Raw genomic sequence first — 14,737 nt, 5'->3', positions numbered from 1 at the left:
CATATTCTCAAGCTGAACTTTCTCCACATTATTTATCTACACTTTCTATAAGGTAGAATTAATAAGATTTACACAGTGGGATGATTGGGATATTAAATAATATGAGGAACATAAAATAGCTTCTGAATCAATGTTATTTCAATATCTATAATCCTTTGTAGTTGGATCATTTTGCTCTCATTTTATTCATTTATTCCTATGGGGAAATTGAGATGTAATCCAATTCTATGTTTTCTGAACATAAAATACAAGTAAGATAGTTTCTGCTGGATATCTTCTTTTTGCTTTGCTCTCATGGCTGCTTGAACCAGGGAAAGTAATTTGACCATCTCAAATCAGACCCTATAGGACTGCACCAGACCAGGTTATGGAGAGTCTTATTCATTCCTGAACAACAGGACCCAAAGGCATGGGAAAGGTCAGGATTTGTCAGTGGTAAAGGAGGAGATCGCAGAGTCAAAATGACTATATCTTGGGGAAGTTGTAGAGACATCCCCAGCTGCAGGAGATGGCTTTTATGTGGGTAAGCTGGTTTTCTTTGAAGGGTCTATATGGGGTTTACGACTGGAGCTTGTTCTACGATCACCAAGATGAGAAGAAGAGTATTTGTCCTCCTTAGAACATAAGGCTTAACATATCTCTTCATTCCTTCTACCTATTTTTTCTATACCATAAATTAAATGTTTAAAGAATTGGGAAAAATAGTGACTAAAACAAATTGGTAACTGTGACATATAGGCTGTGGTTTGTGTTGGTATGTGTGTGAACCATTAGGTATATTCTATGTGTAATCTATATGTTTCTATATCTATAAAGTTACATAATCTTACATGTTAGAACGACTGCAAATTGAAGTACTCAACATCCACACAAACTTTTAGCATAAAGCCCATATACAGGGTACATTTGCTTTCTCCTTTCTACCTTTTTTCCTACTGGATAAGCTTCTCTATCTTTAAGATTTAGCTCAACATAATCTCCCACAATAAGCTCATCTTAATAATTCCAAATTTTACTCTCTGGCATAATAGGTTCTCAAATATATTTGATGAAAGGATAATTATATAAATGTAAAATGGTGATGAATGACAGAAGATGGAGATATACACACAAATCTTATTTCTTTGATCATATATTATTTACTAACCTTGAGAAAAAAAGTGTCTACAATAAAGAAATAGTGCCCTGGAGACTATATAATTATAAAAATCAGTTTAAATTTATAACCTGTCAAAATTCACAAAATTGTTATGAAATTTTTCAATAAATCTTGTCTACGTAGAAAAGGTAAAAATAAAATAAATACTAGACAATTTTTATATAGCACTGTTAGTTAGCTTTTAATTGCTGTGACAAATACATGAGAAAATAAACTTAAAGAACAAAAATTTATTCTGGCTTACAATTCCTGATGTTTTAATCCATAGTTGACCCAGCTGCTTTGGGGCCTGTAGTTGGGCAGAATATCATAGCAGCAGGAACATACTGTGAATGAGGCTGCTTACCTCCTAGTAGCCAGGGAGCAAAAAAAAAAAAAAAAAAAAGAGAGAGAGAGAGGAAGTGCAGAGGTTCAAATATCCCCTTCAAGGGTACACACCAAGTGACCTAACTCCCTTCCCGTGTGACTTACCTCCTAAATCTTCTATCACCTTCCAGTAGTGTCATAGGTTGGCACCACGCCTTAGCACATGGGCCTTTGGGTGACATTTAAGATATGAGCACCTTGCCTTTTGCATAGCACATTATGCTTTATTATGAAACAAACAAACAAAAATAATGTTTTATGAATGGATAACATTTCTCTGACCGATGATCATCTTAGTTGACCTCACATCTCATTGTAGCATGTCTCACTGTGTGGAGGTCAGAGAACATAGAAATTGTGGGGAGGGATAAATTCATTTGGAAGAATGAAAGAGACAGAAATTAAGTAAAAATTTCAGGAACTGATGAACTCCTGGCAAACCAGGAAGAATTGGAAACCTCAAATAATTATTAGCTGGAGAAAAGCGCAAAGCCGGAGGATTAAGGAGAGGGATTGCTGTGCTGGAAGGGAAAATCAGAGGGATCTTAGAGCCTGGAAAGTGCAGACAGGGAGGGAAGATTTCTTGGGTATAGATTTGGGAGATCCTGAGGGTGATTGAGAAAAGAACTGAAGTGCTTCCTGGCCTTATGAATTCACTTACTGATTAGACAATTTGGATAATGATTACAATAAAGATCCAAAGTAATTAAAATTGTTTTTAAAATTTCTTCTATCGTTGCTTTTGCTCTTCTGGTTGAAAGGAAGCTTTATTGATCAAATAAAAATACATATACATCTCATCAAATTTTGTAAACACTGATTTATTTTTTGGTCTTTTATTGTTTCAGTGCAATTCCAAGATCAATCAAGATCACCAGTTTTAATCAGCACTAGATTTATGTAGGTTTCAGATTGCATTGAAGATACCGTTCTGTGTAATGATTAAGAGGACAGGCTTGAGAGCCAGAAAGCTTAGCCTCAAAGCACAGCTCTTTTCATAGTAATCCTGAGCCATTTACTTAATACCCTGTGCTTCTTTAATAAAATAAAAGTAAATATAGCTCATATTGCTCATAGACTTATTATACATAAGTATTATGAAGTAACTATCATGATCGTTATCATAAGTCATTTATTCATTTCTTTTACAAACACACTGAGTGGCTTTTCTATGCCAAGTCCTGAGGATAGGCTGAAAAAATTTAAAAGCTTAAAACTTTAAGGGTATCAGTAAAACATCAGGCCATAGATTTAGTCAAGAAAGACAGTATTAGAAGTTGAACTGATATAGACCTACTTGGCACATGCATAGAACTTGGACAACCTAAGTGATCAGTATGTTACTTACATAAATTGAGTCAAATTATCTTAATTCCCAATTGATTTCCTCCAACAAGAGTTTTTCAGTTATAGAGTGGCTTTTGATGAGTCACTTTACTGCGCTGTCATGGAAAAGAGGTCTATAAAATGCAAATACTAGACATGTACAAAGCAGAACTGACACTAAGTTATAGAAACTGAAGGACCTGCACTGGGTTCTCAGATAGAATGAAGGCTCTCTAGCCTTACAATGAGTTGGCCTTTTGAGTTTGTATGTATGCAAGTCAAACATTTTATTGTAGCTAAGAAATATTTTCAGGTATATGAACATTTACTATTATGATGATTCATTTTTGGAAAGGTATTGTGTAGTACAGAAATCAGTAAAGGGCAGTTTTCCAATATCTTTCATCATTATCTATTTTTTCTAGTGTGGATATAAAGAAGTTGTAACAACCATTTATACCAAGTGATAATTGGAGCATAATGTGAGCATGAGAACCATAGGTGCATTATTGTGCAGAAACTACATGTGATTATAGTTTAATATTAGATATAAAATAACTGAAGGGGAAGATTCAGATGCAGTAAGATAGTTTATTGATCAAATGAAAAGTATTACTTAAAAGTGTCTGTGACAAGACCTTCTTTATAATTAAATATTAGAGATTAAAAATTAAATAGACAGCCTCATATTCTCATTTTAAGACCCAGAAAGAAAAAAAAATATCTCTTCCTTTGATAACATGTAGTATTTATTGTCAGGTATTTCATTATCACTAAATATTTCATCTCGATTAATTTAATGCTCTGAAAAATATCCCATGTTAATTAAGCATTTTAAAATACAGCAAAATCAAAACTGGCTCACATGCTTTCATTTTTCCTCTTTTTCAGGTTTATTCCCTGCTGTCCTGAATCTTGCTTCCAATGCCCTCATCACAACCAATGCGACATGTGGAGAAAGAGGACCTGAAATGTATTGCAAGTTGGTAGAGCATGTCCCTGGGCAGCCTGTGCGGAACCCCCAGTGTCGAATCTGCAATCAAAACAGCAGTAATCCATACCGTATGTATATCACGTGTATTTGTTTTCACTCAGTAAGATATATTTTTGAGAGATTTTAAGAGCACGTTCCATGAAATTAAAAGAGCTTATAATTCTAAGAATTCTTACAATCTTTTTTTTTTTTTTCAATGTGAGCCTGTATATGACCCTCTTCTGTCATTCAACAAAAATTAAAGTCTTGGGGATCTTTAAAAGTAGCAGGCAAAGAGGCTGGAGAGAATTTTCTAGCTGAAGAACTAAATCAGTCATTGGGTTTCCTGGCTTCAGAATGGTATCAGAGGATGTGATTTTCCATGGAGGCTTTAGTTATTCATCGGTTGCTGGTGTGTCACGTACTGTCGCGACCCCTTGCCCGCAAGGAAGACGCAACTCAGGAATCTTCTTTCAGCAGTTTATTCAGGCCCTTGATATTTCTTCTAATTCCCTGTCGGATGCCCCTCCCAGCCTTAATAAAGCATCCCAAGCCCCAATGCGAAGCTGCCACGTGGAACTTTCTCACAGGGTGCTGAGAAACCATGCACCAACTCTCCCAAACAAGGAGTTGTTTGTTACAGACCACAGTGGAGCCAGCGCCATCCTGCAATGGCGACCATAATCTGCAGAAGCGGCTCACCACAGTTCCCCCCTTCTGTTTTCTGAAAACAATACAGGCGAGAGTAGAGGTCCTATCCCACTGTGCAGAAGTGGCTGCATAGTATGGCTCAGTCCTAAGGAGGGCCCTTCCCCAGATCTGAAGCCATATTAGCCGACGCCTTTTTTCGTGGGGCGGGGCGTGGACATCAAACCCGCATGCAATAGGACATGCTCTCCTTGAGGTCCACTTCAAGGATCACTCAAGTGCAGTGCCTTGCCTCGCATCCTGTATCGTGATGAAGGTGGACGAAGGGGGACAACTGAGGTTGAACTGTGGCTGTACACAACGACAAACGAGTTGACAGAACCCTGAAAGAAAGGCACGGACTTTAAGGCGATAGAGAAGCATTAGTGTGGAAACCCACCTGCGTGCAATGGCAGCAAGACCGGCAGAGTGCAAGGGCTTTCCAACACTAAGAGAATAACGAGGAAAGACATGCCGATCCCAGTGCAATGTTATAACAACTTGGGGTGCAACGACCATGTTAAAGATTTACTGTTTAAGCTGCGCAAGCCAGACTTGAGGTGAATTGCCATTTTCTAAAGCTGTAAGAGCTTGGATGATCATAGCCTTGTCGTGAGCATTGCGGGCCTTGAGGCGACAGAGAAACCACAAACAGAGAAACATACCGAAGCAACACATTGCACCAAAAATGCCTACCCCCACCCACTCTTTAAAAAAGGAAAAAGCAGAAGATATCCAATTGGTGAATTGACCCAAAGTCACGGGATCAACACGAGTGCTATTTAAGACAGCTATCTGGGTTAGTTGAGACTGGATCATGTCTTCCGCTTCCATGGACCAATTTCCGGCCAAATATTCGCCAATGATGCGGGAAGCATTCCTGGAATCATTAAATCTGACAGAGGTTATGCATAAATGTGCACGTTGGTCAACACAACCCAAAAGCACTAAGTCAGCCAATTCTTCTACCTGAGCTTGGAGTAAATCTATTCTTTGGTTGGCAGCTAAAATCCCTGACAAAATATGTTGATTAATTGTATTTTGGGATTCAAGTATGGTGGAAGTTTGTTGGACAACTTGAATAATGGTGGCAGCAGTTTGTACTTGATTGGCCATAGCCATTCCGGCCGTAACCGCTGCAGCAGCAGATATCGCCACTGCTGTCACTATAGCCGCTGTGATTCCAAAATCTCTGCGGACTCTAAGTAGCTCAACAATAGGGAATTTATCAGGATCCGCAGTGACCGGGATTGGGACAAATGTTGGAATTTTCATAAACACTGCTACAGTCCAGGAACCATTCCAACACTCAGATAAGAGACAGGTAGTATGAGAACAATCCAGCATCCCCGATGAGGTGGCCTTAGCCAAAAGGAATAAGAAGGGGGATTGGACACAGACCATTGCAGGAGGCAATGTGGCATTATACAACAGAGAGTTGAATGAAACAGATGTAAGTCTATTACCTTGTTCACTTTCCCTAACAGTACCAGAAATATTAGCCAGCCAACTTTTGGCTCCTACCAACTGAGCCAGTGCAGAAATATCGGCTGAAGCCCCCTTTTCATTGGAAATCAGCCATTGAAACCAGGACCAACCTACTCCTGTAGAGGAGCTGGCACTATTGTTAAAGTTATAAACATACCTCTTAAGAGAGGGGGAAAGGGAGAAACCTTTAGCAACTTGATGTTTCTCCCAAGAATGATCCTGACAAGGCGTAAATATTGGGGGGAAACCAAGATTAGGGGAACAGTAAGGAGAGGCCTTGAAATGAGTGGCATTATAAATATTACTAGAAGAAGGAGGCACTGGGATTAGTACCTCGGAGATAATAGCCAAGGTAGTTATGTTAAGAGCAGAGCTGCTGTTTGTGGGGGTCTCTGAGCCTGATTGCTTCCCCGAAGCTACCTTGCTCAATACAGCACTGATAATGCTTCCTGAGACCTGATTGGACCGCAATGGGTCCTCCCAGTTAGTCAAATTTTTGGTCTTAAGGCTAATGCAATTAGCGTTTCTAAGGCTGAAACAAAAAACTCCTGTGAGATTAACTTGAGATTGATTAAAAATTCTCTCCATGTCCCCTCTAGGAGAGGCACAGGGAGCAGACATCTCACATGAGGTTGAAAAAAGAGTGGGGAGGACACTAGAATTACCATGAACCGGCATCGGCATTGGCCATGCCCGTGCCACTGCCCACCACCGCATTGGTGTCGCCTGTGCCATCGGCACCAGCACCAGAGCCAGAGCACTTAGCAGAATGAAGATCCTCATCACAGGATTGTTGTGGTATCTCTTGTTGCTGGTCAGTTGATGTCGAGACTCTTCTTGTCAAGCGTTCAGGGACCCACAACGGTTCCGTACGATCCTGGGGAAAAACACATACAGATCCTCGTGCCCATGTGCCCATGTCAGCACGGGGTCAGGGCCGTTCCATTGGCCCGTAAGAACATCCTTCCACTTAACATAGCCAATCACAGAGGGCTGAGGAGACACATGTCTATCGGCCGCAGAGCGACCATGAATATCCAAATTCAAAAAATTAATGGTAAAGAGAGCTAAGGACAGGCGTTCTTTAGGAGTGTGTTCAGCTCCTATTCCCCCTTTTTGTTTTTGTAAAGTTTCCTTTAAGGTGCGATGAGCACATTTAACAATGCCTTGTCCTTGAGGATTATAAGGCAAACCATGAGTAAGTTGCACTCCCATAGTAGAACAAAAAGCTGTAAATTGTCTGCCAGTATAAGCAGGTCCATTATCAGTCTTAAGGGATGCAGGTGCACCCCATGCTGCCCATGCCTATAAACAGTGAGTAATGACATTATGTGCCTTTTCTCCCGATAAAGCAGAAGCATGGATAATTCCAGAGCACGTATCAACGGAAACATGCACATACTTAAGGTTACCAAAGTCAGGTATATGTGTCACATCCATTTGCCAAACAACCAATGGCTTCAATCCCCGTGGGTTTACTCCATAATTAGGGGGATGAAGAAATGTGACACAATGGGGACATTGCAATACTATCTGCCGAGCATCCGCTCTTGAAATGGAAAAACGCCTGCGCAACGTTAATGCATTAACATGGAAGTTTTGGTGAAACAACTTAGCCCCCTCTAAGGAGGAAGCCAAGCATATCAATTGACCTCTAGTGGCTAAGTCCGCACAGGCATTACCCTGGGATAACGGACCAGGAAGAGAGGTGTGAGCCCTGATGTGCATTGGATAAAAAGAAGCAGTGCGGTTAGAGATAAGCTGTTGAAGCTGAGTAAAGTAAACAGACACATTGTGGGCATCACTAATAGCTCCCACGGCCTCCAGGACTTTTAGTGCTTGTACCACATAGCTGGAGTCCGAAATAAGATTAAAAGGAAAAGAACACTGTTTAAAAACTTCAATAACAATTTGTAGTTCTACCCATTGTGGATTTCTAGGAGCAAATTGATGCTGGATAGGGGGAGAGTCATTAATTACATAAGCTCCCATTCCAGACTTGGAACCATCAGTAAAAATGTTAACAGCCCCCTCTATGTTTGGGCATGGAAAGCTCTCCTCGAAACACCCCCACCGTACGGCAGCGGGTCCGGAGGATCATTTTTTTTTTTTTTTTTTGAGCTCCTGTTTATTTTTGTTCCCTTCTCCCATAGTTAGACTCCCTAGCTGCCGAGACAGTCTCCTGAGCTCCTCCTCCTCATCGTCCTCCTCTTCTGACCCACTTTTGCATGGGAGTGTGCGCAGTGTACTGAGATCTGGATACAAGCGTTTCCTCCCCCGTTTCTCGTTTTGCACATTCCCTTCCTCCTGAAATATCTCACTCCGTGCCAGAGACAATTGCTTCCTCCCCTGTTTCTTGCTCCGCACACTGCCACCCTCCTGAAATACCTCACTGCCTGCCATTTCTGATCTTTCTTCATGTAATTGCTCTAAAACTTCTTGTCCTTTAGTAAGTGCTTCCTGACATCTGCCATCTGCGAGGCAACTACGGATCATCTTCCAAAGGGGTATCACCCCATCCTCTAATATGCCCTGCTCAGAAGCAAAGTCAAGATCTGTGCCTAACTTATCCCAGCTAGGTATAGTAAGGCTGCCCGAGAACGCGAACCACGGTGCAGCAATATCTGTCTTCTGTAAAAATCTCTGTAAAGTACTACGTTTCACTTCTAGGCCCTTGGAACGTAACAGGTTATCTAGGGCCAGGAGAAGCGGACTTGAAGATATGGCACCCATGACACAACAAAAGACGCACAAAAAACAAGAGTGAAAGTAAGAGCGAAAGTACACAGTGCAGCTGCAATAAGATGTAATGCTCTCTCTGGCTTTACAGAGGAGCTGCCGCTTTGATAGCGGGTCCCAATTACCTGGGACTAATCTCCGCTTTGATAGCGGGTCCCACTTACCTGGGACTAACCGGTGCACCACCCCTGACTGCTGAAAGTTCTGGTTCCCGGGTTTCGGCACCACTTGTCGCGACCCCTTGCCCGCAAGGAAGACGCAACTCAGGAATCTTCTTTCAGCAGTTTATTCAGGCCCTTGATATTTCTTCTAATTCCCCGTCGGATGCCCCTCCCAGCCTTAATAAAGCATCCCAAGCCCCAATGCGAAGCTGCCACGTGGAACTTTCTCACAGGGTGCTGAGAAACCATGCACCAACTCTCCCAAACAAGGAGTTGTTTGTTACAGACCACAGTGGAGCCAGCGCCATCCTGCAATGGCGACCATAATCTGCAGAAGCGGCTCACCACAACGTACTATGATTAAGTTCTACTGGGAATAAGGAGTAGTCTTAGCCTTAACAAGAGAGTCAGTGGGCAAGACAATGGCTACTGCTATGTAGTGTAATAAGTTCAAAGAAAGAGTATAGGACCCTGAAGAAGAGAGAAAAGGCTTAGAAATCCAATCTTGATATAGGTGAAGGCTTACCAGATGTGATAACCATGCTGGCAGAGAAGACATGTATGAGCTGAGTAGGTGAAGAGTGGAGAGGGGAAGAAAAATTTAAAAAGCAAGGTTAGGAAAAGAAATCAGAATAAGACAAAAAAATTTACTTGTTCAGGGAGCTACCAGTAGTTAGGAATGAGTAGAACTGAAAGTGTCAAAGAGGAGAGAATAGAGATGAGTCAAACATAAAAGACTGGAAACAGATTACCAAGGGTCTCACAAACAGGATTGTTTGTGCATGGAAAGCCCACTTGGTCACCTCTATGAACCACGCTGACACCTCAGATAATTTAGTGTATTTGTTCAACAAGCTTTTAATGCTGCTTCTACCTATGTCTTATACTGGAACATGATGCTTAATCATATGTAGTCCTTGACTTAGAGAACTTGGAGGGGAAACAGGAAAGAGAAACACAAACTGGAAACATGTAGGTTCTATGTAGATGCCAAGGTCATTGAAGGATTTCCAGGAGACAGTGACTCATATTCTCAGAAGATACAAAGTAGTAAGATTAAATGCGGGAAAAGCATTGGAAAAGGAAAAGCATACACAAGTCTTGGAGGTATAAAGCAGCAAGAAGTATTCAGAGAACTGTGTCTTAACAAGTAAAGAATTTGTATGGCAAAGGGAAGAATGGTATGAGATAATTTTAGAGTTGAAAGTTGATTTATAGATATGCATTAGAAAATAATATATGTCATTTACCTATCTATATCAATTTATATAGAAAGGAGAGAAACTAATAAACTGAATATTTATTATCAATTGATGTGAGTAATGATGAAAAACTTGGGAAAAAGCTTCATCATTATATTATTTTTAAATTTCTTAAATGTACCTTTTAACTTTCTTTTATAGTGTTTACTTTTAGAACAGACTCAGGTATGCAGAAAAATTCCCATATTTCCTCTGCACCAAATACATGCCTGGCCTTCTCCATTATAAATATCTACCTCTATGTACTAACTTTTTGCTTATAACATTGACACATCATTATCACCAGAGTTCAGAGTTTACATTAGGTAGGGCTCCCTCTTGTTGGTATGTTCTATGGATTTTGGACAAATGTGTAATGAAATGTATTTATCATTACCATTTTAGTATCCTGCAGAGTAGTTCCATTGCTATATTTTTTAAGCTTACCAAATGACTAAAGGTTTCTCTCACAATTTGCATTTTTTCAATCTCAGAAAGGAAATTGGAAGGCACTGTGCCTTTTTGATAGAGTTAAAGAGAAGAATGCATAATTCTCTCTATTATAGTTAATTTAGAGATGAAGAAATCATTAAATATTTTGAGATAATATTTATTAATACATTGTTACTTTTATGATTAAAACTGATGGTCTCATATACCATAAAATGTTAGAAAAAATTAAGACACCAAAGAGGGCAACCATCAGAAATATTTATTTGTTATGATGGGCTTTTGTTGATTTCTAGAGTCTGTGTTGGTATGGTATGGGATCAGAATGGTAAGTCACAGTACACTTCCCACATTTGTCAGACCCCTGGGGAAACATTAAAGGCGCAAGAAAATGGTTAAGTGGAATCTAGGAGAGGATGAAGATAAACAGGTTTTAAGGAAGAAAATCTGGAGAATGAGGCATCATGTATATTAAGAAGACATTTTCAGGAAAAAAGAGTAACGTATAGTGTCAACTGCTTCCAAAATACTGAGCAAGAAAAGCATAACATGGATAACATAGGTTTTCCTAGGTTTTGACAACACAGGTATATGCTGGTCATGTTGTTAAAGGAGTCAGTGGACTCACGGTAGCAAAGACAACTAATAAATTAATGAGGAGGACAAAAGGGGAGTGTAGGAATAATCTTTTAAAGTATTCTTGATATAAAGAGAATAGAGGGTTTTACAGAGGAGTATATGGTGCTGGAAAGGTTTTCAAAGACAGTAAACAGGTGAGCTGGCTTTAGAGGTGACAGGGAAAAGTGAGGGAAGTTGTCAACAAAATGATGTTGAAGGTGATGTCTCTTAAGAGATGAGGAGAGATGATCATTAAGCACAGGTATAAAAGCCAAAGTGAGGAGATATATACCTTTTTAATTGACCAAGTTAGAATAAAAGGAAGGATGGGTAGTGGCAGATAGAAGAGTGGTTGGGAGGAAATTCTTACTAGATGATCTTGTTTCCTTTTTAAGATGTGAGTCTGGATTATCTGCTCAGGAAATAAGTAAAAATTCAGATTAGCTTCCTAGGGGATAGACACCACTGAGCTATAATGAGAATAAGGTGAGAATTCCATATAGAGTAAAAAGGCAGTAGCAAATATTTGGACTGGTTTTCATGCAACATTACAGAGAAAATGTCAAGAAAATCCAAGGAAAGGCTTGAGAAGAAATGAATTGATGGATTATAAGTTTTCATTTCATTAGGAAAGAGGGTAAATTCTGGTGGAAAAAAACACCTATGAGCTCAGGAACAAATGATTTTGTGCAGAATTTGAGAAAGGCTGGAAATACGAACGTAGTGCAATGGATGATTGGAATGGGATGGTAGAAATGCATAGCTTTGTGTTTAGGATAGGATAGGCAGAGGGGAAATTATAAAAGTAAAGAACATTAAAATTCACATGTGTGCATATATATGTATATAAATATGTTTCTAAGGTAAGTACCTTTATTTACCATATATATACATACATATATATCTACCTTATATATACATGAATATATATTTCTACAAAGAAAGAAATTGATATGTTCAGGACGAAAAATGCAAAGATTGGATTGGAAAACAACTAAATGGAGACTCTTGGTTGGAAACTAGATGAAATCTACTTGCCAAAATGAGTTTAAGACCTACTGCGTCACTTTTCCTTCAAAGTTCTGTATTCAGAGTCTCTTGGGTCTCAGTGGAATATACCTATATTTAGGCATTTTCACCCCATGTTTTCAAATTAAAGCCAAAACTGAATCAATGTTTTAGTATAGCATAATTCACACCAGGTTTGCTTTGTACCTCCCCATTTTTACTTATTTGTGATATATTTTTTATAACTAGTCACAGCCTGTATTTTCTTCATATTGTTTGTTTATAAATGACCAGCTTTACTACATTTTGAAATCATGTTTTAGTACTGGAAATTTAGAAAGAATAGAACCCCACAAGAATAAAAATCTAGTAATAAACCACAGGAACATATGTTAGTAAAGCTGGAGCTATAAAGGATAAAATTCCACAAATTCAGTGAACTTCTAGAATAAATCTGGAAAGTTTGCACTTAATACCATATAAAAAATGAAACTTGAACTTCCTTACTATTACTAGACAGTGCTTCCCAATTAAAAATTAGCAGTCTGAGTGGTCTGCCTCCTTGGATCCCCAGCCAGTTTTCAGATGCAGTTTAGCCCTTTGGTTGACTTGTATAGTTTTTCCCTGTTGAGGATATTACATGTTTCTATCCCCTTTTAAATAAGGGAACTCTGCCAGCAATTAATCAGTATTTGAAAATTAATTATGATTAAATTTTTATAATGGGGATTATGGTTAATTGTTGATTCATCTCCCTGTCCTCCTTTTCATGACTAATTCTCATATCAATTTGACCTGAGGTGGCAGATATCACAATTTCCAATTAGACAGGCTCTCTCGCAATTACCTACGAGTCACAAATTCTATTTGGTAATGTGGTTGTGTGAATATTTTTCTATCACATATTAAACCCACAGTCTATAAAGATGATTCAGGAAGATGTTTGGGGAAGGTTTGCTGTGATATTTGTTTTTCTTCACAAGCAATGCCAGCAATATTTCATTTGGTGTTCTGATTTCTGTGTGCCAATTTCAGCACCCACTCACACCACCAGGAGCATTTGTTTGATATTTAGTTATGCTTCTGATATTTGCTTATTGTTATAAAGATGACATCTTCCTTAGCTAAACATAATTTAACTAGCACTAATTATTAAATACATTCAGCAATTTTACTTTTCACTAATGAGACAGGATGCCTTATCTCAGTAGACTGTTGATGACATAAGACGTGGTACAAAATAAAGTCCATCCAGCTGCTTAGTGGAATTAAATTTTTATCAATAAAAATGGAATGTTGTTATCCTGTCCTATCATCTCATACAATATTTGGAATATGAATATCTATGTTTGAAAGGTGAATATCATACCATAAGAAAGACAAAGTCATAGCCTTTGTGTGTTTAACTGATGGTTATAGCAGACTAAATAAAATTGACATATAATAAAAATTTTCACAAATTTGAAAATAGCAAATTTAATAAACAGTTTTTAATGAATTTTTTAAAAGATATTTTATTTTACTTATTTATACTGCATGGAAGACTTATTAGTTTTGCTTAATTTCTATTATTTTCAATTTTTTATTAATTGTAATTTGTCTCTAAAATTCAGTAAGGAATACATTTTGAACAGATTCACAATGTATTTTATCTATATGCATAATAAGCTTAGATTATTGATAGTTATAGAGTTCATTAGCAACCCTATAAGTAAAGGATTTGGATACAAAATGTTTTCACGGGTCAGAGACGTGTAAAATAAATGAGCACAACATTCCATGTGTTTCATGAAAACAAAAGGATACATTTTAAAGAATTTTTCTTTTCTGGAGCTGGGAGTCGGGTACTGGGGATTGAACTCAGGGGCACTAAGCTTTTATTTGGAGACAGGGTCTCAGCAAGTTGCTTAGCACCTAAGTTTTTTGCTGAGACTGCAAGTTCAAAGCCTCTTGAGCCCTGGGATTACAGGTTGTCCTTTATTTTGATTTTATGGCTTTTCAAAAACTATTGTTAGCTCTACTTTGTGTACAACCAGAGATATGAAAAATCACTTGTGCTCTATATGTGTAATATGAATTGTAATGCATTCCACTGTCATATATAACAAATTAAAATTTTAAAAATGCCCCAAAAACTCTATTGTTAGCTTCTAAATGTCCTTTATTTTGTGAAATAAAAGTGATGGCATATTAAATGATAATTACTAGATCAGGATTTATTAATACTTGAAAAAATAAATTTGAACTCCTATATCAACTCCACATATCTCTCATACATTTTTTAAAAATTTTACTTCTTGTCTGAAAGTTAAGAATCGGGAAACCACTGCTGTAAGTGAAGTTTTTGTTATCCCTATTTTAGGGAGGACACAGATTTTAAGCAATTTGTCCATGGTCAGTTAAGTACTAAATGGCAGCGCCAGGAGGAATAGCTAGTTTTTCGTATGACAGCTCTTCATGTGCCAAATTTTGTGCTCTTTCATCATTAGACTATATCATTATCATTAGAATATATGGCTGC

At 38.4% G+C, this 14,737-nt stretch overlaps 1 protein-coding gene across 1 annotated transcript in view; it reads left to right on the top strand.

The window, feature by feature from the left end:
• The window catches only part of Lama2 (laminin subunit alpha 2), a 566,319-nt gene that overhangs the window by 132,780 nt on the left and 418,802 nt on the right, over nucleotides 1-14,737 (top strand). Inside the window, exon 2 of the mRNA XM_076858266.2 lies at nucleotides 3,743-3,913. Within this exon, the coding sequence (XP_076714381.2) occupies nucleotides 3,743-3,913 (171 nt within the window). The remainder of the gene's footprint in view (nucleotides 1-3,742; nucleotides 3,914-14,737) is intronic.

Source organism: Callospermophilus lateralis, chromosome 6, assembly GCF_048772815.1.
Source record: "Callospermophilus lateralis isolate mCalLat2 chromosome 6, mCalLat2.hap1, whole genome shotgun sequence".
Taxonomy (NCBI): domain Eukaryota; kingdom Metazoa; phylum Chordata; class Mammalia; order Rodentia; family Sciuridae; genus Callospermophilus; species Callospermophilus lateralis.
Note: the sequence above shows the minus strand (reverse complement) of the source record. Positions and strands in the feature narration are given on the sequence as shown.